We start from the raw sequence: 25,802 nt of genomic DNA, 5'->3' as shown, positions 1-25,802 counted from the left end.
AGGGATAGGCCAGATAATCATGTAACACCAATGGCTCTTTTCACTAATAATGTTCTTTTGCTATGTGCAGAGCCTTGGTCAATCCGGGCCTTGCGTGATCGTCGACGTTTCAACCCATAATGTGCCCTATTCGGTAGTCACGTAGGGTCACGTAGGGTCTTCATCAGATGATCTTTTTAATGCCATTGCTTTTGGAGTTAAATGTGGTTACACAAACTATGTTCTCACTCCTAGTCTTTTTTCTTTTGTTTGCAGTAGTTGGTCTCGGGGGCAGTACCACGCCCATTTCCTGGCGCGTTTTAGTAGTCCTGTAGGATTGCCACGTTTCCTTAGTCGTTTTGTCAGGATATCTGTTTCCCTGAAGAAATCCTCTCTTCGTGTACAATTTCTCCTTAATCTGAGATATTGCCCGTAGGGTAAGTTGTCCCGTAGGTTGCGTGGGCGGTGTGACTCATATCTGATGAGCGTATTCCTTTCTGTGGGCTTCTGATATAGATCACAATACAGGAGGCCTTAATCAACTCGGAATGTGAGATCCAGGATATCAATAGCTTCCCTGTTGTAGGTCATAGTGAATTGAATGTCACTTGTTCTGTTGTTGAGCCACAGCCCAAATTCTTTGAGTTCATCCTCTGTTCCCGACCAGTTCATCACCACATCGTCTATGTATCGTTTCCATACCACTATAGACTCAATAAACGGATTGTCGTGGATGTATAGGTGTTTCTCCTCGTAGTCGTCCATGAATATGTTGGCCAGGCTCGGTGCGTAAGTAGCACCCATTGCTACTCCTTTACACTGGAAGTAGAACTGGTTTCTGAAAATGAAATAGTTTTTCTTCATGGCGATTTCCAACATGGTAATCAGGAAATCCGTTGGTATCCGGTGCGGCCTTGGTAGTTTGTCCAAGGTGGATCGTACTACATGCGACGCTTGGGTCCAACTTGAGTCTACCGCCAGTTGTCCTTCGCTACATTTGCCACCGCAGCCAGGACTGTGTCTGGCTTACCTAGGGTGAGTAGTTGTTCCGCCCTGTCTTTCATTCCGTATCTCTCCACCATTTAAGCATCCCAACAAGTATAAACCCGCGCCTGTTTTCATTTTTAGGCTGTCACTGCCCCCCCCTGGTCCCTCACCCTGTCCTAATGAAGACCCTACGTGACTACTGAATGGGACACATTATGGGTTGAAACGTCGACGATCACACAAGGCCCAGATTGACCAAGGCTCTGCACATAGCAAAAGAGCATTCATTATTAGTGAAAAGAGCCATTGGTGTTACATGATTATCTGGCCTATCCCTCACATGTATATAAAACCTTGACCACTTTGTATATTGTACACACTTTGAGCACTGAGCACTCATGTCACATGATCACCTTTATATGTAAATATTCCTTGTATGTTGACAGCCTCCAACTACTACATTTGTGAATATCTATGAATGATTTAATTCTGATAAACAAAAACAGTAGAAAGTATCTTGAGTCACGTTTCAGTTATTTATAAATACATTGTTTTCTTGTCCAGGACTTAGAGATACGGTTGCTACAAATTGAAATTAGGTTATACAGTGCTCTAGAAAGTAACCACCTTCTACCCAACAGAACCTTCTTTTGCTTACTCATATAAAATGAAAGAGTCACTTAACTTTGGCAATGCTGTTTTAACTATCTTTCTAACCGCAGATTCCTCACCGACCCTTCCCTCCTGCTTGTTCTGTGAACTCGACTCTGACCATTTTAAAAGGTCCACATTAGAATTCTCCACACTGGTCACTACCAATCTGGAGTTCAGATTCCATGTGCGAGGGCACAAATAGTTCTAAAGTCAACTCACATGGGAGGCGAATTCATAGGGCCCCGCATGTCCCTTCCCAGAGCGGAACAACGTAGCCGTGGAGCCGAATGGCACGACCTGTCGGCACACAAGGAAATTGCATGATATTTACCAGATCCAGCCTGATGTCTGAGGGAATATTCAAATGGGGAGGAATCTGTGGTTAGATAGTCTCTACCATAACATGTGTTATTGAAGATAAGTAACTTGTTCCTCTCTCCCTAGATAAAACTGCTGCAATAACCTAGACTCCTCCTAAACGTGGCAAGAAGGACCTGCAATTTTCACAAGTGGGTGGGCTATCATGCCTGGGTTAGCTAGCAGCATGAAGATGACACACTTTCCTGAGAATACATGATGAAAGTCCACTGACAAAAAATGCACTCCTTAAATTACAACTGTTAATTGGAAGCTTCATTTGAGAAAGCAAAAGCATTTTGAATAGCAAACAAACAGGTTTATTTGCCTCCCAAGAGGGGCGGGCTAGGCATACCTAAGCTAACCAACTACTATTAAATAGCCCAGCTTTGCTTTAATCTAGAATGGAACAGAAAGGAGCCAGAAACACTGGTGCCTCATAGACCATCACCCCTGATGGCTAAACCAGACTTTTCACCAGCAGCATCAGTTTAACTTTTCACTGAATAGCAGAAGGCAGCATGTATAAGAGTTGGGACTTGTATATGATCTGACGAGTCTCTGTTTTTTTTGACCAGATTAATTCAGATTATGGTATCTGGTATCCTCTTCTTGTGGAGATAAGGCAGGAGGAGTGGTTGTTGCCGCTGATTCTCTCTCCCCCGTTGGTTCCAGTGCTGCAGCAGGATGTTCTGACCAGGTTGAGGTTAGCTGCATGGAGTTTGAATGGCTAGGGTTTCTGCATAAGGAGATTCTGGCTAGTTTGACTCTGTCTCTGCAGGCTGCTAGGTGCTCGTCTACCAACAAATCTTACTTACGACACTGGCGTTCTTTCAGTAAGTAGTGTCTGAGTAAGGGCGTAGACCTGACTTTGTCTGACAGGTTTAAAGTGATCATGTTTCTGCAGGATGGGGCTTCTTTTGCTTTGAAGGTCTCCACCCTTAAACGTCAATGGGCTGCTATCAAAGCATTTAGAAGTTCTTGGAATAATCTGTCTGACACAGATGGTTTGGTGGGCAGTCTATTCAAAGGCTTGAAGAATGTTCTTCCTTCTCCTAGTAGGAACATTCCTTCGTGGGATCTCTATTTGGTTTTGGAGCATTGAGGACTCCTCCGTTTTAGCCCTTGGACTCCATTGATATCAAATTGTTGTCCCTTAAGACAGTCTTTTTGTTGTCTGTTTCTTCCACTAGGTGTTTTAGTGAGCTGGGTGTTTAGTCTTTCAAACATCCTTTTTGTCGGATTTTTGATGACAGAAACATTTTGAGGCCTCTCCTCTCCTCTTGTCCTAAAGTTGATTCCCAGTTTTCTAAGGACGAGGAGTTGATTTTTTCCTCCTTTTTCGAGTCTCCTTCTGAGGAGGAGGAATGCAGCTGCATTGTCTGGATGTCAGGAGGACTCTTCTGATATATTTGGATAGGATGACTTCTCTCCGGCATTACAATCCCTGTTTGTAATTTTTGGTCCTGTGAATAAGGGGTCGAGGCCTTCCACTTCCTCACTGGGTTGGTAGGTTCGTACATTGATTTCCCTAGCCTAGAAGGATTCGGGTCAGGTTTTTCCTTTAGGGGTTCATGGTAGATCTATGAGGTGTACGTCTACCTCCTGGGCTGTGATACAAGGGTCTTCAGTTGCTGATATCTGCCGGGCAGCCACCGGGGCATCCCTAGTGACGTTTGCCTCTCATTACAGGATTGCTCAGGAGGTTGAACTGTCTGAAGGGGTTGGGTCCAAAGTGTTGTCCACTTTGGCATCTAAATATTGATTCATTACTTTTTCTTGGATGCTTAATAAACCTGAGTTTGTGCATTACCTTTTTGGTTGTCCTGTTTGGCTTTGTACATCTCAATGCTGTAATGAAGGGAAGAGAGGGAGGGGACAGTGAGGTAATGCTTCAGTTACGTACTGGTAATTGCATTACTTCCCTTGTTTCTATTTATTACATCCCTCCCGCCCTCCTTCCCAGGTTGTTCAGGCCAACCAATAACTGGTGTTGAGTCGGGTTACGTTGCATGGGTGTCTGGTGAGCAGGATTGCCTCAATGCCTTAATGAGTAGAAGTGAGGGAAGAGGACCCGAGTAATGCAGTTACCGATAAGTAAAGGTAGCTTTATGCACTGAGGCCTTTCTTCATGTGAATATTGGTTGTTGTGGGTCCCCAAAAGATCAGAGGCACCCCCAAGAGTGTTAAATGTTTCAAGGACCTGCCAGGGCAGCCTCAGCCTCAGCTTTTCCTGCAAATTACCCCCTCCGCCGCCCAATACCCCCTTAGAAAGTTGGGCTCTGTTTTGAAGAGCTCAGAGGGCCTTACCTATGTGAATGTAAGTTTCTGATTAAATGGTTTATGGTTTCTATTTCTTCATATTATTCAGAAACATATCAAAGCCAATAGGTCTGGCTTTTATTATTGTTTTAACATGCCACAGGTATTGTCATAGGCAGCAGGCACCAATTTCTGATTATGTGCTTACCTGTTAAAGTACAAAGGCTGTGCTTTTCAGTACTTATCCTTAGGAGGGATTTTAATGCATTGTCATTTTGTCTACTCTTTGCTGTGCTGCTGAATTATGTACATATATTTATGATTCTATGCATGGTAGTTAGCTTTTTAAAAGTAAAAGCAGCAACAGGACAATGATTTTTTAAGTATTATTTTGTGCGTTGCTTACTGCTGAGTCACCTCCTTTGGCCTAGCTGTTGGAGCCTTGGTCAGCAGTTGCGACGCAAACTTGCGCCTCAAATGCTTCAGGTGATAATAGTATTGGAACCCCGGGATGCAAGTAGTGAACAACCTCATTTGACACAATTGAGGCCTGGTAATCCTGTGGTCCTTTGTCCCACAGTTATATCAGACTTGGAGGTAGATATTAATTATGGTCAGTCCCATATTATGGCACGTGGTGGTAAGAAATTGAATCTGACACCCATTAACTGTAACAGTAATTAATATTCTGTCAGTGGAATTAGAATTTTTTTAATGTACTTGTATAAGTTAGTTAAAACCACTGCAATACTGTAATAAAAGTAGTAGAAATTAAAAACAATTATAAAAAGGAAACTAACATACAGAGATGGAAGTTGAGTCCACTCTATTAATCCACGGGTTGCTTTGGGGCCGAACTGCTCGGCCAATGCTTGATACAAATCTCACTGAGATGTTGAATCCGCTCACAAGTGTCCTTCCTGTGGACCGCTATGCTGCCAGTGGCCATTTCTGCATGAGGTGTTTCAGTGTACGGTGAGTGCATTCGATGAGCAGACACAAGTGGTGCCTTTATTGTGAAATCCAGGCATCAAGGGACTCAGAAGCATCGATCATGCTTGTGCCCCTCAACTGATCAAGCGCAGATCTCCACTTCCTCGGTGTCGTCAGTCTCCACTCTTTCCTTTTTGTTTTTTTAGTTTGTTTACCAGTTGCCATAGTATTCTTTCCTTCTAATTTCTGTCATCTGAAACCAGGCTTTACCACAGCTTCCTTCTCTTTTAGTTCTGGTTTGAGAATGCGAGGCAGTCCTCAAGCCTAGCAAGCACGATCCATCGTATTGCATCACTAGATGAACAGCCTCCAGGATGCAGTTCCAAAAACGAATCAGTTTTGTTTTGCTGCCACCATTTCTAAATTGTAAGGATTACAAGAAGCTTCTTACTAGTTGACCTTCTGCAGTATTGCTGGATTTTAAAGATGCACGACTCCACTACTCTGGACTCTTATTAGATGGTTTTCTGTCTGGCAGCATCATTACATGTTGTGTAATGTTGTTCTTGTTGGTCCTGACACTGTCAGACATTTTCCAGTTCTGTCCAGGCTCCTGTGTGTCTTAAGCGGTTGGACACTGCCTGATATTCAGTAGCCTTTTCTGTTAGTGCATAGTTTCGACCTACCAGGATTTACACTTTTTTTTCCATCACATAGTGTCTGTTTATTGGTTACATTTGGCACAATGAAAAGAAAGCGAGTGTAATCGTTAAGAACAAGTGTGCATTACCCCAGACCAGTCTCACTCAGATTTATGTCCTTCCAGAGTCAGTGGCCACTTACTCTTTATTTGCCAATTATTTGACAATATTTAGTGCTTTCATTGTTTCCCATTGGGTATTCTGCAAGCTCGTGCTGCGATCACACATCATTGCTGGCTTACACTGGCCCATGAATTGCATATGCCTCAGTCACTCACTCATCCTGCCACTTACTCCTTCTCACACCCTGCCATGCAATTACGAATAAACTTGCCGCTCAATGAAGAAACACTGTCACTTGGAAATTGGCCAGGCATGTTAGATTGCCAATGCTTGTTTTGTATATACATCATCTTCAATCATAGCTTCCACTATGTCCGAAGAAAAACATTCAGGCCTCTCCTGACCATTCTTCTTCGCAAACCATAGTTTTGCTTTTGATTTGTGATTGCGCTCCTTAAATGCATGACCTGGTTCCTCCTTTTCCACCTTTCAGGATCCACTGGACCAATGTCCCTATCCCTGTCTTCATCTTCCAGCTCCTAGATTAGAGTTATCTTTATACTTTAGAGTCTTCTCAAAATGACAATAAAATTTATCGAGGAGGTTTGTCATATTTAAAGTAAAGCATGCATTCACTGGTACTTAAAGAGCATATATTTATTAGGAGAGTGACGCGAGGTAGACTTTGTAAGTCTGGATTGAGGCTTAAAAATGTTGCAAAGTGATGCAAGTTTGTTCAGTAGTTTTCTGAAAGTAAATTCTATGTTACTTTGTTTTACAGCACCTCTGGTTAAGATAAAACAGGCTTTAACAAAGCTGAAACAAGAGACTATCCAGATGGACATAAGAATTGGTGTGGTGGAACATACATTGCTCCAGTCGAAGCTGAAGGAAAAATCAAACATGACTCGAGATATGCATGCTACAAGTATACCCGAATCTTCATTAGGGGTGTACTAATTTCACGTTTGCACATAACATAATATTTTTTTGACTTGTAAACATGTTTACCTTTGTCGGAGTATTTATGCAGCATTTGTAAACCTCTAAATCTGTACAAAAGTATATTTGTGTTTTCATTTATATTGTAATTTTCCATGGAACGTTGGGGGTTCCAGATGTTTTGAAATGTTTATCAATATGTGCCCGAGTCACAATGATTCTTTGTGAATCCCATCAAATTCATAAATCAATTCCAGGCTCAGGAAGGAACCTGCCAAAAGTTTTTTTGTCAGTTGAATATATCCCTATGTAAATACTTTAGGTCAGCTATTTCAAATCTTTTTTATAACCTCCTAATAAAATATACAAAACACTTGTTGTGATTAATTTCTCAAAATCATTCTCTTGTTCAGAAAACCAGTTTTACTATGGATCTTAATCTGTGTGAAAAAGACTGGAAATGTATGCTATCACCTCAAAACTTGCAACTACATACCCCATTAAGAGTGCACCAGTCCATTTGATCTTTGATAAAGGTCACTTCTGGGCAGTTATCTGCCTCTTCATGAGGCCAACAGAGGGAGAGGCAGTGAGATGTAAAAAAAAAGTCCCTTGTGCCTTGCAATGTATGCACTCCATTGGAGGAGATAGGATGCACTCAAAAATACATTTTCAATAGGTGAAAGAGAGGTAGGCTTCGGGACTGAAACAATGTGACCGCCTCATGTCAATGACAGAAAATGGCTGCTTAAAAAGCCAGTGCTTGAAAGGGGTGGGCCCAGAGCCTACTGCATATATATTGAAAACAATAGGTCTATTCATACAGATGAGCTATGTATGGAACATCGACCTAACAAGGACTGAAACTAATTTATCATTATTTAAAGAAATGTTTTTTTAAGCTGAACTGTGAACTTCTGACTGAAGGGATAACGGGAGAACGTTCCAACGTGGTGTGCCCTATACTGAAATGTCTGTTGCCTAATGGCACAATCAAAGTTGGGTACTTCAATTAGTTGTTTGTTGTCATGTGGTGTTTTGAATACACCTAGACCTTGATTTTCATATGCTCTTGGGGGATCCCCAGTAGTCCAACAAATTCTAGATCTCTGTTGGTGAGCCGTTTGTGGACTTGTGAAGAGACTCCTGCCAAAGGTCTGTTACACCACAAAACATCCTGATTCTCTCAGAAAGAGACCTTTCACCCCTGAAGCCTGCTTTCCCTTGATGAGACCTATTGTAGGAAGCTGACTCTGTATTTAGTATACCACAAAGAGGTATACTGTGCAAAGAGTCAAAGTATTCTCTTACTAGTGAACAGGGGCTTGCTCTTTTAGGAGGTTGGGTGGTTGAGCAGCCTTAGGCTTATCAGAGAGGGGTGTTAGGCATCTGCGATGCACACACAGTCAATAAATGATGCACACCACTCAATGAAGACATCCTCACCAATTTATAAAAATAACATGTATCTTTATATAACCTTAGGCACCAAGGACACAAAATTCAGGTACGTACTTTTTAAAGTAGCAGGTTTGTAGAAAGCAGGTTTTTGATACTTGAAATCGTAATTGAAGCACTCCGCAGCAGTATCAAACTAGGAGGAAAACATACACTGCATACGGTCACTTAATAATGACTTGCATAACCCGTACCCTAGGACCTATGATGAGTATAGGGCAAGATCCAAGACAGCTCCAACAGGTCACCTCGGGAGGCACTGGGGCTTCCAGATGCAGAGGTGTTTTTTCCAGCTTCCGGTGATTTTGATTCTTTAAATTGTGATTGAAGCACTTCTCTGTAATGTTAACCTCTGGAGTAAAAACAGGTATTGTATTGAGCAGTCAGCAGCGACTTACAGGACCAATCTTCTGGCCTACAGGTGAGTATGGGGCAAGGTCCAAGGCCACACCAGCAGGTCTCCTTCAGCGTTGCTAGGGCGGCTAGGTACAGTGGTGGAATACAAATTTGGTGCCTAGAGTTATCCAATGGGGATCAGTCTGGTCAGTTTGGCTGAATCAATGAGTGGGTTCAAATCTTTCGATGTTGTGGGGAAGTGGGGACTTCTTCAGTCCTCTTCTCCTCAGGCCGGGGCGGCCTGACCAAGACGGCCTTTGGGATGTTGGGTTTCTTCGTCCGATAACACTCACAGTTGAGGGGGTCTGCAGAAGAAGGCTGAAGGTGGCATCCGAGTTCACGAGGGGCAAAACCAAAGTGAACTCTGTTTATTGAGTGCTTGGGGACCACGCTGACTCCGTTGGCCCACTTTAGCTTGGGCTAGGAAGCGCGGATGCAGTGGTACTTTGCGGCGTTGGGTTTTTGCTGTTCTGGAGTCTCACAGTCTTCTTTAAGGTGCAAGCATGGAAGCAGCTCCGCTGCTCCACAGAAGTCCTCCGGTCTTTATTGAAGGCAGCTAGTCCTCCCAGGCTTTGAAGGCATGACAGCTTGCAAGATGTGAACGTCTTTGGTGCAATTCAGCAGGGTAACAGCAGACAGGCAGGCAAGGCTGGTGCCAAGTCAGTTGCTCTTCCTCAGTCTTTGCTTTTGTGGCTCTTCAGTGTCCTTCTTCTGTGTAGCTCATCAGGGTCTGAGTCTCTGGTGCCAGGGGCTCCAATAAATACTGAACTTAAGGAAGTGTAGGTTAGTAGCCAATGGGCTATTCACCCTGGGGGTGACTACACCCCCTATATGACCACTTCTGATGGATACATCTGCCAGTGGATTCCTCACCTTGTGAATATCCCCTGCGCCAGCAACATTCGGAAACTTTTGTAGCAGTCCACGCCGATGGGGTCGACGACGACGTCACAGAGACACGGCTCCGCTTGCTACTCCGCTGACGTCACCGGCTCCATAAAAAGACCTTGTCGGCGTGATGACGTCCGTTCCCTTTTTTCTGCGCCGTCGAAGCCAACGGATTTCGGGAATCGCTGTTGTTAGCGTCGTTGATACTTTGTGTATTTTCGTTGTTTTTCCCGTCTTCTTTGAAGATGTCGACAAAGAAGTCTGGGTTTAAGCCTTGCCGGGAGTGTGGCAAGCATATGTCCATCACTGACCCACATGAGGACTGTGTGTGGTGTTTATCCTCGGACCACGACGTGGATGGCTGTACCAGCTGCCGAAAGATGAGCACGAAGGCTCTGAAGGAACGGGAGGCAAAGCTCTTTATTGCCAGAATGAAGAAGGACAAGAGAGGGAGAAGGAGATCGAGATCGAGGTCTCGATCGAAGTCGAGGTCGGCATCGAAGTCGTCTTCGGGGCATGCTTCTCGAGCTAAGAAGCACAAGAAAAAGAGAAGACACTCCTCTCGGCACCATTCAGATAAGAGCACGGCTCCGAAGCCAGAGTCACCTGCTCGGCGTCGAAGGGACTCTGTTTCTCCTGTGCCGGGTTCGCCTGCTGGTCCTTCATCTCCGGTGGTCTCTTTGTCTCCGGCTTCGCCAGTTCCAGCCCGGATTCCGACGCCGGTTCCATCTCCGGCTCCGGTTCCGTCTCCGGCTCCATCTCCGGCCCCGGAAGATCTTCAAGCCCCGGGTGAGCCTGCGACGCCGTTGATTCCACCGTCGGCGCCGGTTGGCCCGAGTCCGGTGGGGCCTGGCCAGTATCCTGCCTTCCCTGGGCCAGGTCAGGACCCCTCGCATTACTTAAATGCGATGTATGGGGTATTTGCTCGTGCCATGTATGTCCCTGGTGCACCTGCGGGTCCGACGGGTCCTTTGGCATTTAACTTAGGGGTGCCGCAAGTGTATCCTCAGGCCCCTTTCTATCCATTTTATCCAGCGACGCCGTCTTGGAATCCTCCGGCTCCGAGAACGTCGACGCCACTTCCATCCTCGCCGGCTCCGGCTCGACCTCGTTCGACGCCGATGGCTCTGCCGGATCCACGGTCGACGCCGGCACCGGCACCATCTGAGTCGATTACGGCGCCGCCGACGCCGAGGATTCGAATTCGCTCCAGAAGGGAGACTCAGAGGATTGTTGAGGAGCAGAGATACCTTCAAGAGGAAACGGAAGATGGAGAATTGGTGGAGTCGGATGAGGTTTTTGACGAGCTTAAGGAGGCTAGTGGCTTGGACCTGTCTCCTGAGTGGGAGATTACTCCGCCATCAGATGAGCCATCCAAGGACGTTGCACCCTACCATGCAGTCATAAGGAGAGCTGCGGAGTTGCTTGATCTCCAACTTCCAACAACGGAGTTTAAGTCGAACATTTTGACTGAAGTCTTGCATTCTCCCACGGCGGTATCAGAGCCTTTGCTTCCCTTTAATGAGGCCATTGTGGAACCTGTGTTGGAGGTGTGGCACAAACCTTTTTCTGCTCCTGCGGTGTCTAAGATGATCGCTAGGAGATACAGAGCGGCCCCAGGGGATCCAGAATTTTTGTCGTCTCATCCATCGCCTGAGAGCCTGGTAATTCAGGCGGCTTGTTCTGGGAAGTCTAAAGGAGCTTTTCCACAGGTCCCTGGGGACAGAGAGGGAAAAAGGCTGAACCAGTCGGCAAAGAAGATGTTTTCATCAGCCAGCATGGCTTTGAAATCGACTAACGCCACATGTCTTTTGGGACGCTATGTACACACGCTGATGGATTCGGCTAAGAAACTGGTGCCGAAACTACCTGATGAGGATAGATCTGGTTTTAACGACATCTTGGCTGATGCTCAGGCGGCTGCGCCGCAAGTGATCCAAAGTGGGCTGGACACTGCAGATTCTGTTGCAAGGATCATGGGGTCGTCTGTTGCAACTAGAAGAAGTGCTTGGTTGAGAACTTCGGAGTTCTCTCAAGATGTGCAAACAACCCTATTGGATCTACCGTTTGATGGGTCTGGCCTGTTTGGGAAAAAGGCAGATGCTGCTCTGGAAAGATTCAAAGAGAGCAAGGCAACGGCTAAATCTTTGGGACTCCAGTCTCTGTCGAGAGGGTCTTTTAAGAGGTACAGAGGTTTTGGAAGGACATCTTTTCGAACCTATAGGCAGACTCAGCAGCAGCAACAGCAGCAGCAGCAGCAAGGTTTCTCGTCGAGAGGTTACAGAGGAAGAATCAGGGGTCGCACACGTGGCCGTCAGCTCTCCTCCTCCTCTTCCTCTTCCTCAGCCCCTCCCACCACCGCAAAACAGCCCTAGATCCGCCATTCCGGATCATGCTGGTCCTGTGGGGGGCCGGCTTACCCATTTTCTACAAGATAGGGAATCTGTAACTACAGATCTCTGGGTTATAGATCTTGTGGAAAATGGGTATGCCCTTCCCTTTCGGGAATTCCCTCCAAATTACCCTCCTTGCCAAGGGGCTTGCTCGGAGGACCACCGTCTTCTCCTGCAGGAGGAAGTCCTGAAGTTGTTTCAGAAAGGTGCGATAGAGGTGGTTCCAGAGCAGGAGAGGGGTCAGGGATGCTACTCCTGGTATTTCCTGATTCCGAAAAAGGACGGCAGATTGCGTCCGATATTGGACCTCAGGATCTTGAATCTTTATCTAAAACAAGAGAAGTTCAAGATGCTCACCCTTGCTCAGGTTCTTCAAGCGCTGAATCAGGAGGACTGGATGGTGTCCATCGACTTGCAGGATGCGTATTTTCACATCCCAGTCATGAAGTCGCACAGAAAGTATCTCCGTTTCACGGTAGGGTCGCAACATTATCAGTTTGCGGTCCTCCCGTTTGGTCTTACTTCTGCACCTCGGGTCTTCATGAAGGTGATGGCAATGGTGGCAGCCCATCTCAGAAGGTCTGGGGTCTCAGTTTTCCCCTATCTGGACGACTGGCTGATCAAAGCGGAGTCTCCAGAGAAGGTGCGGCATCATCTGCGGGATACAACTCAACTGTTGTACAACTTGGGTTTTTCGATAAATGTGCCCAAATCTCACCTGGTGCCCTCTCAGCGCAACCTGTTCATAGGTGCGGTACTGGACACTGCTGTTTGTCGAGCATTCCCTCCTCCTCAAAGGATTCTCGACATACAGGAAATGATTCCTTTATTTTACAACGGAGCGGTTGTTCCGGTTCTGAAGGTCCTTCGCCTGCTCGGTCTGTTTGCTTCTTGTATTCTGTTGGTCAACCATGCACGCTGGCACATGAGGGCGCTCCAGTGGTGCCTCCGCAAGCAGTGGTATCAGCACAAGGGAGATCTTAGGGAGTCTGTGAGGATCTCCAGAGAAGCTGCGGCGGATCTATCTTGGTGTGGCATGGAGGGCAATCTGTCTCAAGGAAAGCCTTTCCACCTTCCTCCATCGGTGGCCACAGTGATAACGGATGCATCCACCTTAGGGTGGGGTGCTCATCTGGGGGATCTGGAGATCAAGGGTCTTTGGTCTCCAGAGGAAAGGTTGCTCAAGGCCTTCCTCCCTTCCCTTCGCGGTCAGTCTGTTCAAGTCCTGACGGACAACACTACCGCGATGTGGTATATAAAAAACAGGGAGGAGTGGGGTCTCTTTGTCTCTGCAGAGAGGCCCTGCGTCTATGGTCCTGGGCTCAGGACCATCAGATTTGTCTGATGGCAAATCATCTGGCCGGGGTGCTGAACGTGCGTGCGGACAGTCTCAGTCTGCAGTTCTCCGCCGACCACGAGTGGAGGCTCCATCCGGAGGTGGTTCGTCACGTCTTTCGGACGTGGGGAACTCCTCGGGTGGATCTATTTGCCACCCACGAGAACGCGCACTGTCCGTTGTTCTGCAGTCTCCAGTATCCGATGCAGGGAGCGTTGGGGGACGCGTTTCAGCTGAGTTGGGGCTCACGACTCCTTTACGTGTTTCCTCCCATACCCTTGATTCCTCGGGTTCTGAGGAAGATTCGCCAAGACCGGGCCCAAGTCATATTGATCGCCCCGGATTGGCCAAGAAGGGTGTGGTACACGGATCTTCTCCACCTCTCCTCGTGCCCTCCGCTCCGTCTCCCTCTGAGGGCAGACCTCCTCTCGCAGTCAGAGGGGCAGGTTCTACACCCCCACCTCCAGAGCTTACACCTTCATGCCTGGAGATTGAACGGGGCAACCTGAATTCTTTCTCTCTCCCGCCGGATGTGGTGGATGTTATTTTATCGACCAGGCGACACTCCACCAAATCTATTTATTCATATAGGTGGTCTAAATTTGTTCTCTGGTGTGGAGAGAGGTCCATTGATCCCTTGAAGGCTCGTCTGTCTAATATTCTACAGTTTGCCCTTTCTCTTCCTCAGCAAGGCTTTGCTGTGGCTACTGTGAAAGGATATTTATCGGCTCTATCGGCTTTCCTTTGTTTGCCGGATCAGCCGTCGCTGTTCAAGTCACCTATTGTTCTTCGTTTTATAAAGGGCCTTACAAACAAGTTTCCTCCTACTCCCTTTATTGTGCCTCAATGGGACTTAAATCTTGTACTAACCTATCTTATGGGTTCTCCCTTCGAGCCCTTACACAAGTGTCCCTTGAGGTTGTTGTCCTTTAAGACAGTTTTCGTCGTTGCAATCACCTCGGCAAGGAGAGTAAGTGAGCTTCAAGCTCTAAGTTCAAAACCCCCATTCTTGACCATTCATGCTGAACGAATGGTAGTCAGGACCAGGGCTGCGTTTTTGCCTAAGGTGGTAACTCCCTTCCATTTGGGGCAGTCCATTACCCTTCCTTCTTTCTATCCTCCCCCTCACCCTTCCAAGGAGGAGGAGAGACTTCACCGCTTGGACCGTAAGAGGGCGGTGAGCTTCTACCTTCGTGGGCTTTGTTGGCTGCAGGAAAGGTCGAGCGGTGCACAAGCGCACCCTTTCCAGGTGGATTGTCTTGTGCATCAAGATATGCTACTCCCTAGCTGGTAAGGAGCCTCCGAAGGGTTTGAGGGCTCATTCTACCAGAGCAAAGTCTTACACATCTGCCTTAACTAGGGGTGTTCCGGTGGAGGACATTTGTAGGGCGGCGACTTGGGCCTCCCTCCACACCTTCGCAAAACATTATTGCTTAGACACCGAGGTGAAGAGGGACGGACACTTTGCTCGTTCCGTCCTTCAGGATTTTCTGGTATAGAAGGGTGGACACCCTCCTCCAGGAGTGGGGACTGCTGTGGAATCTATTCCCAAGGTGAGGAATCCACTGGCAGATGTATCCATCAGAAGAACAAGTTACTTACCTTCGGTAACGCTTTTTCTGGTGGATACAGTATCTGCCTGTGGATTCCTCACTGACCCACCCGCCTCCCGTTGTCCATCCTTCTATACCGGTATTTCTATGCCTGTAATTCTATTGATGGGTTTCAAATGTGTTTACCACTGTCAAGGGCATTATGTTATTTCTTGTGCTTTATTTATTTTCCACACTGGGTGTGTTGACATGCATATTGTGTATACTGTGTATATATATTGCTGTCAGTCCGTCCGTGTGCCTCGAAGGCACGGAAAAAAGGGGCGGAACTGACGTCATCACGCCGACGAGGTCTTCTTATGGAGCCGGTGACGTCAGCGGAGTCGCGAGCGGAGCCGTGTCTCTGTGACGTCGTCGTCGACCCCATCGGCGTGGACTGCTACAAAAGTTTCCGAATGTTGCTGGCGCAGGGGATATTCACAAGGTGAGGAATCCACAGGCAGATACTGTATCCACCAGAAAAAGCGTTACCGAAGGTAAGTAACTTGTTCTTCCTGGTCATAACCTTGTCCCAGATTTCCTGATTTTACTATCACCAAGATGGCTAACTGAAAAGTGGCCTCCACTTCAAGTAGCCTACCTTAGGGGTGGCACTAGCTTGAGGGTGGACACACCCATAAGACTGGCTACTTTTCCCACCAGTCCAGGTGCTAAGTGGCTCTGGGTAAAGGGGGTTGGCTTCTTCTATGGGGAGAGAAACCAGATTCTCATACCAAAGGCGGTAGATCCTTTCAGGCTCTCATGCCTTGGAATCCTAATCTGCAGGTCATCCTGTGGGAGGAAGTGTACCATACCCCCTTCCCGAGCTGGATTGATTTATGGCCACAGGAGAGTAAAAGTCTCCACCGTTGTGGCTCAGAAACTCGTCTGTGGTTGTAGACTGGCGAAAACCAATCAGTCAGCACAGTAGTGGCCGGTAGTTTTTCAGGGGGCACCTCTAAGGTGCCCTCTGTGTGCATGGATCACTGGATCCGACACTGGCATCAGTGTGGGTTCAGTAATGCGAGATGTTTGATACCAAACATCCCTATTATCAGTGAAGCCATCATGTAGCTGGGGAACATGTTTTCACCAGTGTCCCGCACATGCTTTTAAAATGGCTTCCTTTATGACTTGTACTGGCAGTAATGAAACTGACCAGCACTGGAGCACACCCGCTCATGCAGTTATGCCCTCACATGTAGTATAGTGCACCCTGCCTTAAGGTGGTAAGGCCTGTTGTAGGGGTGACTTAATTATACTGCATGCAGTGTCGTCAGTCAGGGCACACAGGCTGTGTGCCATGTAGTGTTTTCACTTTTGTCTGCACCAGGACACATAGCCTGCAGTGGCAGTTTGCATGAGCTTGGTGAGGGGTCCCCTAAGGGGTGCACAGTTCATGCTGCAGCCCTTGGGGACCTTCCTCAGGCCCTAGGTACCAGGGGGGCCAGTTGCTAAGATCTTACAAAGGGCACTAAAGGTATCGCCAATTGTGGAAAACAATTGCACAGTTTTGGGAAATAGATCTGATACTGGGAACCCGGTTAGCAGGAACCCAGTGCACTACCAGTCGAAATCGCATCAAATTCCAGGCAAAAAGTGGGTGGGGGAGTTTTGACCATGTTAAAAAGGGCACTTTCCTGCACCTATGGAAACCACACTTGACGAGTGGACTCCATCATGTGGTGTAGGAAACCTTAAGAAAGTACCTCAGCATTCCTATCAGGCAACTCTGTCTTTCCACTCAAAGTGAAATCCAATCCTTGAAAGGAACTGGATCACCTACACAATTTGGGATTATATACTAGCATGGCCATCACCCACCACAAGGCCTTGTGGTCTAAAACAAATAGCAGATGGGGGTGACATCTCTTTACTGCCAAAATGATGGCACAGGTATCTTTCTCATCAACTAGTTATGTTCCCTGGGTAAGAAACCGTAACTAGTGAACACCACCACATTCAATTCTTGTGTTGTGCCAAGATGCCATGACTACCTTGTCTGAGACATTGATCTGTACTGTAAAGGGCCTTCCAAAGTCCGATACCTTAAGCCACAATCAACTGAACATATGTGGATGGTCAAGATCTAGACCAACCTCTGTCTGACCTGATTCTTGGGTAACTTCATCATCAGCTTTGCTTTCCGCTGTGCTTATAAAAGCTTCTTCAGATACTTCCAATGGTTATTCTAGCTGGAACTGAATACCATCATCTCGTCCAAGAAGGTGACACAGATGTTTTCAGCAAAGTGGCGAATGGGATATGCAGCATAGTGTAGACACCATATGTTAGAACTGGGGGTCTCTAGTTGGCTGAGGTAGGTACTTTAGTCCAAATAGAGACCCTTGCTTCTAGTCAGGGTAAGGAGGGACACACTCTGAGATAACCCCTGCTCACCCCCTGGTAGCTTGGCACAAGCAGCCAGGCTTATCTCCAAGGCAATGGTTAAAGTATTTGCAACCACACTCCCAGTAACACAGTGTTAACACCACAAATGGACACCACACTGGCTTGTATAAAAATAGTGGTATCTTTATCAAACTGAATACGATGAGACCAAACGATAGACATCCAACATATGTGTAGTCGTAATCTTTCACTTTGCCGGTCATTAGGCCAGCAATCACTTGTAGGTTCTTGCGGTATTAATGAGCAGTTCACAATGATCTAATGTAGTCCTAATGCATTGTTATGCAGTTCGTAATGCTGGTCGTAATGTAGTAATAACACAGTCCTTAATGCACGTACTAATGCAGTTCGTAACGCAGGAATAATGTGATTCGTAATGCATGAATAATGCGATTCATAATGCAAGAATCAGGCAGGTCGTAGTGCAAGAAATAATGCGATTCGTTATGCAAGAATCAGGCAGTTCGTAATGCAAAAAATAATGCAGTACGCCAATCGGCGCGGTCAACTCGGGCCCCGACTAGGCTCCAACACCAGAGACAACCGTCCTATGCTTAAAGGGCGGCCCTGGTACTGCTGGGCAGGTATGGGCCACTCAGGGACTCAGTGCGTCTAACACGGTGCAGCGGGAGAGAGCTAGGAGCACTCCTGTACTCCTCCTGCACACCGCCCCAGGCCACACACGCTTGCGACTCCCAACCGGAGTCCAAGCCTTACCTGGGGAGGTGCGCTGCTTTGCTCTCTTTCTCTCCCCGCTTGTCGGACGTCCTGCTGGGCGGCCCGATGACGTTGCAGCTCTGTTAGGCGACGCTGTAGCCGGACGGGTTACTGCGCTGCCTTCTCCTTCGTTGACGATCTTGGGCAGATTCCTCTCGGTGAACAACGATCACGATCCCTTTCACCTTGCGGCTTTCTTAGCATCAAGAAATCCTTTAGCACATTGCGGCTGGTGCCAGCGGCGGTGAGTTTTTATTCACAGCCTCCATTATGATGACGGCTTGGGCCACAAACAGCAATACGGCAGCGTGGACGATGTTTCACACTGCAGGGGCAATGCGATCACGTGGCACCTCGTAAACAGTACCACAAACCAATCCAGTTGGCCGCACACTGCTCGTCACACCAGCATGTTGCCCCAAGGAACTCTGGTAGATGTAGTGGCGACGGCGAGTACGCCTATGCCACAGTGTTGAAAAAAAGTATGTGTCGCATTAGCCATCCCTGGACACGTGTTTCGAGGTAGTTGCCTCTCGTCAGCAGGGAGTAGGTACATCTACCACAGTTCCTTGGGGCAACTTGCTGGTGTGACGAGCAGAGTGCGACCAACTTTTGAATCATTTATTACGGCTCCCTTGAGCCAACGGGCTGACGAGCCTTGGACCTGCACCTGCGCGCCATGAGAGGTACTTCACCTGTTTTAATTACATTTTGGCAGTCCACGCGGCACCCCTTTACACTGACCTGCTCCCTGCTGACGAGAGGCAACTACCTCGAAACACGTGTCCAGGGATGGCTGATGCATACACATACTTTTCTACATACATCGTGGCATAGGCGTACTCGCCGTCACCACTACATCTACCACAGTTCCTTGGGGCAACTTGCTGGTGTGACGAGCAGAGTGCGACCAACTTTTGAATCAGTACCACAAACCACACCACAGTCTCAGGCGTGCAAAAGCACCACGCACCAAACGTCGCTGAGACACGGTTGGAAACTTTTATGTTCTTGAGTTTCCACAACAGGGGACCAGCTCTCCTTGGGCCCTAGGAGACACGCTACTTCAGGACACAGCACACAGCAAAGTCTTTGCAAGCAGGGGGACACAGCACACATCAAAGTCCCTTGTCCTCTCCTCAGTCAAATCAGCAAACTGCAGGACAGCCCCAGAACACACAGAAAGGGCAGTCCTTCTCTGTAGTCTCTTCAGCTGTTCTTCCTTGGCAGAAGTTCCTCTTGACCACAAAGTAGGTTCAATACTTTTTCAGTATGGATTTTAATCTTGAACTCAGGGGTTTCAGCTCTCACATTTATACCCCTAAATGCCTTTGAAGTCTTTTAGTTCAGGGGGCTCTGAGCTCAGTTTAAACCAGACCTGGGTGTCTTCCTGCCAGTGCACACTCTCTTCCTTTGATAGTCGGGGTCTCGGGCCCAGACGCACAGCAGGAGGTGGAGCCATCCTTTTGTGGCAGCAACACAACCCTCTTCACATCCAGGGGGCTACTTCCCCCCACCCCCACATCAAGTGCAGGCCAGATTGTTGATGTCTCCCCTCCTCCCTGGGGTCAGGACACTTCCTAGACCTCGTCATATCCAAACCCAGATGGTCAATTTACAAACAGGCAGAGGCACACAGGATGGTTTAAGACTAGAAGCCAGCCACTTTTAAAAACGTGGTTTCTAAGCACACAATTCAAAAAACATCTTCACTAAAAGATGTGTTATTAAATTCTGAGTTCAGGCACACTAAACTCCATATCTCCATCCTATGCCTATGGGAAGATATGCTGAAAACATGGGACACCGCATTACCTATTTTGTCCTATGGGCAAGATGGCCTTGCAACAGTGAAAAACAAATTTGACAGTATTTCGCTGTCAGGACATGGTACACACCTCACTGCATGCCCTACATTTCACAAACACTTTGGGCCTACTATAGCGGTGTCTGATGTGCATAAAAAGGGAAGGTAAGGCCTGGCAAGTGGGTGCACTTGCCAGAACAACAAGGCAGTTTGGAAACTGTGCGCAGGCACTGCAATGGCAGGCCTGAGATCTCTTTTTAGGGCTACTTGTGTGGGTGGCACAATTAGTGCTGCAGGCCCAGTAGTAACATTTGTATTACCAGCCCTGGCACACATAGTGCACTTTATTAGGGACTTTACTAGTAAGACAAACATACCAATTATGGACAACCAATTACTAAAACACTTTATACAGGGAGCACTTGCACTTTGACACTGATCAGCAGTGGCAAAGTGCCCAAAGGATCTAAGCCAGTAAAACGAAATCCATCAGCGCATCAAAAATAGAGGAGGTAGAGGCAAAAAGTCAGGGGTAATCACGCCAAGAAATGCCAGGTCTAGCACGTGTCCCCTCCAGCTGAAAAGTGGGGAGAACTACCTACCCCCATGGGAGTTCTCATCACTAAGGCGGAGAAATCTGGACAGACCATCAGCATTGGAGTGTTCTGTTCCAGGGCGGTGTTCCACCGTAAAGTCCATTCCCTGTAGGAAGATGGACCACCTCAATAGTTTTGGGTTCTCACCCCTCCTCTGCATCAACCATCTGAGGGGCCTGTGGTATGTCTGAACCAGGAAGTGAGTCCCAAACAAGTAGGGACTCAGCTTCTTCAGCTCCCAGATTCACGGCATCATCGACGCTTTTGGCTAGCAGCACTTTTGAACATTTTCCTATAGAAAATCAGCCCGCGACCCAACACCAGAATCGACCTATGCACCCGGCTTCCCTGGGGCAGGTAACTGTGGTACCTCGGTACTCTCGTGGTAGTGGGCTCCTCAAAAGCTTAAGTCTAAAGTTTTAACTTTGTACTCCTGCTAGAAGTGACTTTAATTTGTGTAATTTCAACCGCGACATTCTCCATAGACTATAATAGAGATCCCGATAGCAGCTACTTCCACTGCACGCGCCTCCCGTGGGTCCCCTTCCTCATAACCTGGGGTGGATTCTTAAGGGGCCAGCGATCCTAAATGCCCTAGGCATTGTCTGTAGAATTATCGTGGTTTTTTACCACTTTTTTGATGTATGGTTTGGTCCCCCCCTGGGGCCCTGTGATTCCTGTGCTATTTATTGTGTTTATAAATGCTTGTTTGAATTGTAACTTTGCCACTAGCCTCATAAAGAGACTGTGGGATTCTGTCTAGAATAAATACATATATTTTATATATATACCAGTGTGGGCTACTCTTTCATTTGGTTATTCAAGAGATTATTATGGTAAAACAATAAGCTTAACACTCCTTCAAGACTTAGCCTGAAGGCTGCTCTCCACAGCTACCACTAGGATAGCTTTCTTTAAAGGTTGTCTTTAACCTATCATCAATAAGAGTCGAATTGGACTGGTGCAAGGTGTCCCCTATAACTAGGAGACAGCATATGCCAGGCTAACTTCTCACTCTGTCTGTCTGTCTGTCTGTCTGTCTATCTGTCTATCTATCTATCTATCTATCTATCTACATTTCTGTCTGTCTGTTTATTCGTCTATATAAAATGATATTCTACAAAACATAGACATTGCACCCTTTCATGAATTTCAGATTACACATGCCGTTCAACATCTCAGTGAGAGATAAGATGAATAATACGATACAATAACTCCTTTTCGATGTTCCACTGACATATGTGTAAGGGAGGGTAGGGAATGGCACTTGTTCATTTTTGGGTTTTTTCCAAAAGCTTTATTAGTAGGTTAGAACAATATGTACAGGTGCACAATTGAAAATCATTACTAAACATAGCAAAGCACCCCAAACAGTCATCACATCAAGGAACGTTACTAACATGTTATCATCCTGCTGGTCGCCTCTCGCAAAACCCCCTTAGATTCGAGGGTCGGCATAGGTCAGAGCGAAGACACTGATCTTCTCAAAGAATCAGTCTCCGAGCCGATAGTACTGGTCATCAACTAACGAGGAAAGTCAGTATCTGCAATCGTAGAAATGTGTAAAGCAAAAGAAACAAGCATTGGCATAGCCAATAGGTCTCGCCTTCGGGCCCTTATAAGTGTTTAGCCATGCAACAGTTGATGCTGTCGCACCAAGGATATTGTGCTGGATAACTAAATACTTATAAGGTCCCTAAAGAGAGACCTATTGGCTATGCCAATGCTTGTTTAATATATAACTATAAAGTCCATTTTTGTGCGCGCTAGTTGAGCATGTGTTATTGTTTATAACTGTCTTATCTGCCTTATGTTTATTGTGTATATGTGTGTATATTTGATGTGCAGTTTTTACTCAGTAGTGGCTATTTTCAAACGTAACTTACACTTGTGAGTAATATACATGTGTAATTTAGTCTTACACTTTCGAATAGCTTCAGAACTTTTGGCTGATCTCTAAATGTAAACTTACTCGAAGTCTCTACCTCCTGAAAAATTGGATGGAGTTAAATTTATGAATATAAGTTACTACAGGCAAAAAAGAAAGTCCAGCATTACCCATGGCCAGTCCCTGATATTGCAGCCGACTTCCATAGAAAATAAAAGAGGCGGGTACGTAGAGAAAAACTCACACTGGGCAGAATTTCAATTATTCCATAGTAACTATTGTAATTTTGGTAATTCCAAATTACTTTTTGACGTGGAATCAACAGTAATTACACAATTACTCCACCTGGTGTAATTTAGAGTATATTAACGGCGAAAATCTTACTGCAAGAGAATATTTATTGAGTGCGAGCGGCTGCTCACGCTTGCTAATCATGTTCTGCTGCATTTAGCGCTATGTCTTAGATCAAAAGGCATCCTTGCGTTCATTTGGGAAGCGAGGGTACATTTTGAGACAGTAAAATAGTGGTGAATGTGAGTATTAAGTGACCGCCCTGCTCCTCGCAGAAGAGGTCGCTCCCAACGCTGCTCCCTGCTGCCCTTACCGCCAGACCGATAAGTGCTTCCTGCCTTGCTTGCACAACTTATTGCATTTTACCTGCGCAGATTAATTGCATTTAAACCTGATTGTAGCGCTTGACTGCTTTGCCACTTAACCTGCCCACAGATCGTAGCGCTAGACTGCCCTACCTAATTTGGATTTGCTTTTATTTCTATCTGCTCGCGCTCGACGGCGTCGCATTGCTACACTGTAGCTTTCTAGTGCCGAGTAACTCTCCATAGCGCTTAGCTGCCAAGGTGCGCTTGCACTCGAAGCTATTCCGATTGCGGCCATTTTAATCGCACTGGTGTTGTTGTTGTTTAACCTCCCTGACCTCAGCCCCTCCCCGCTCCCGCCTCCCAGCTGACCACCCCCTCGCCCCTCCCCTTCCCAGTATCCATATATGACAGTCGCACTTGCGCGCAGCGTTCACGCGCAGCGACCGCGCCCAACCCGCGCCGAAGGTGCGCCAAAGGTAAGTCCGTCTACGCCCGTCCGCGCCTGGACCGCGCCCAGCGCCATACCCCCTGTCCCTCGCGCTGCCCAGCCCTCCCGCATTACCTACGATGCCGCCACCCTCCTAGCCCTTAACCCCGGTCGCATCCCCAACTGCGTCCAAGCCGCTCCCGGACACACCCATGGACCTTTCTCCTGCTACTCCTGCAAATTCAGCGGCACCGACAACATCTCCGCTACGACCACACCACAGAATCCCGACCCCAACCACCTACAATGCATCCTTCTCAACACCCGCTCGGTCCACAGACACGCCATTGACCTATGGAATCTACTAGACACCATTTCTCCAGACATCGCCTTCCTAACGGAAACATGGATGAACGCTTCCTCCGCACCAGACATCACCATTGCCATCCCTGAAAATTATAAGATCACTCGCAAAGACCGTACCAGCCACACAGGAGGAGGAATCGCTATCGTCCATAAGAAAACAATCCGCATCTCAACCAGCTCTGATGCCAACCTCGCCAACTCAGAACACCTTCACTTCCAGATCCACATCGACCCCAAAACAACACTCAGAGGCACTCTCCTCTACAGACCACCAGGACCCCGCGCAAAATTCAGTGAAGACATCACGGACTTCATCACCCCTCACGCGCTCCCCTCCAAAGACTACATCCTTCTGGGAGACCTCAACTTTCACCTTGAAAAGATAAACAACCACAACACCGCCACCCTCGTGGACAACCTCGCCAACCTCGGACTTAAACAACTAGTCACTTCCCCCACCCACATCGCAGGTCACACACTCGACCCCATCTTCACCTCCAGCAATCATGTCTCCTTCAGCCACACTACGGAGCTCCTATGGACCGACCACAGCTGCGTTCACTTCTCCTACAACAAGCCGAAACCCATCAACCACTCCCAACCTACCCTGCAAAGAAACTGGAACAAAATCACCACAGACCAAATCTCCGCATCGCTTCTTCGAAACTCCCCAGCCCTCTCATCTAACGCCAACGAAGCCGCCGCCAACCTCACCCTATGGTTATCCAACACCGCCGACACCTTAGCTCCACTGAAAAAACGTCAAAGCAAACCTGGCAGCAAGAAAACCTCATGGTTCAACGATGATCTCAAGAAGTCCAAGAAACTCTGCCGCTCCCTTGAAAAGGCCTGGAAAAAAGACCCAACCACCAGCACCAAGGACGCCTTCAAAAGCGCCACCCGCACTCACCACCAACTGATCCGAAAAGCCAAGAAAACAGCATTCAAGGATCGACTTGACAACAACGCCCACAACAGCAAGGAACTTTTCAACATCGTCAAGGAATTTTCCAATCCCTCGGCCAACGCCAACGACATCACCCCCTCTCAAACCCTCTGCGACTCCCTAGCCTCTTTTTTCCACAACAAGATTGCAGACATCCACAACAGCTTTGACAACCATCCCGGAAACCAACCCACCCTACCATCTGCTGAACATCTTCCCCCCGTGAACACCCTTAACGCCTGGAACCCAATCTCCACTGAGGACACCACCCGCCTGATGAATTCCATCCACTCAGGATCCCCCACAGACCCATGCCCTCACCACATCTTCAACAAAGCAGACTCCGTCATAGCACCGCACCTCCGAGACGTCATCAACTTCTCCTTCAACTCCGCTACCTTCCCAGAAGACTGGAAACACGCTGAACTCACCGCCCTTCTGAAAAAACCAACAGCGGACCCCACCGAACTCAAAAATTACCGCCCCATCTCACTTCTTCCATTCCCAGCCAAAGTCATCGAGAAAGCCGTCAACAACCAGCTCGCCGCCTTCCTCGAAGCCAACAAATCCCTCGACCCCTCACAATCTGGCTTCCGAGCAAAACACAGCACTGAGACCGCCCTCATCGCAGCAACAGACGACATTCGAACTCTACTGGACAATGGAGACACAGTCGCCCTCATCCTCCTCGACCTCTCTGCAGCATTCGACACAGTCTGCCACAGCACCCTTCTACAACGCCTCAATAACATCGGAATTCAAGGAAAAGCACTTGAATGGATCACCTCGTTCCTCACCGGAAGAACCCAGAGAGTCCGCCTTCCTCCATTCAAGTCCGAGGCCTCTGAAGTCATCTGCGGCGTACCTCAAGGATCCTCACTCAGTCCCACCCTCTTCAACGTATACATGAGCCCCCTCGCGGCCATCGCACGCCAACACAACCTCAACATCATCTCTTACGCGGATGACACTCAACTGATCCTTTCCCTCACCAATGATCCCAGCACCGCCAAAACTAACCTACACGAAGGAATGAAAGAAGTTGCCGAATGGATGAAACAAAGCCGTCTGAAACTGAACTCAGACAAAACAGAAGTCCTCAT

General features: G+C 47.5%; 1 protein-coding gene across 1 annotated transcript in view; it reads left to right on the top strand.

Annotated features, from left to right (window-relative positions):
- Positions 1-7,251, top strand: part of IFT57 (intraflagellar transport 57) — a 174,370-nt gene extending 167,119 nt beyond the window's left edge. Inside the window, exon 11 of the mRNA XM_085610183.1 lies at positions 6,718-7,251. Coding sequence (XP_085466309.1) covers positions 6,718-6,896 — 179 coding nt within the window. The 3' untranslated portion in view covers positions 6,897-7,251. The remainder of the gene's footprint in view (positions 1-6,717) is intronic.
- The last annotated feature ends 18,551 nt before the right edge of the window (positions 7,252-25,802 follow it).

Source organism: Triturus cristatus, chromosome 6, assembly GCF_964204655.1.
Source record: "Triturus cristatus chromosome 6, aTriCri1.1, whole genome shotgun sequence".
In the NCBI taxonomy this organism is placed as follows: domain Eukaryota; kingdom Metazoa; phylum Chordata; class Amphibia; order Caudata; family Salamandridae; genus Triturus; species Triturus cristatus.
The sequence above is the reverse complement of the archived record's forward strand: the minus strand, read 5'-3'. Positions and strand labels throughout refer to the sequence as shown.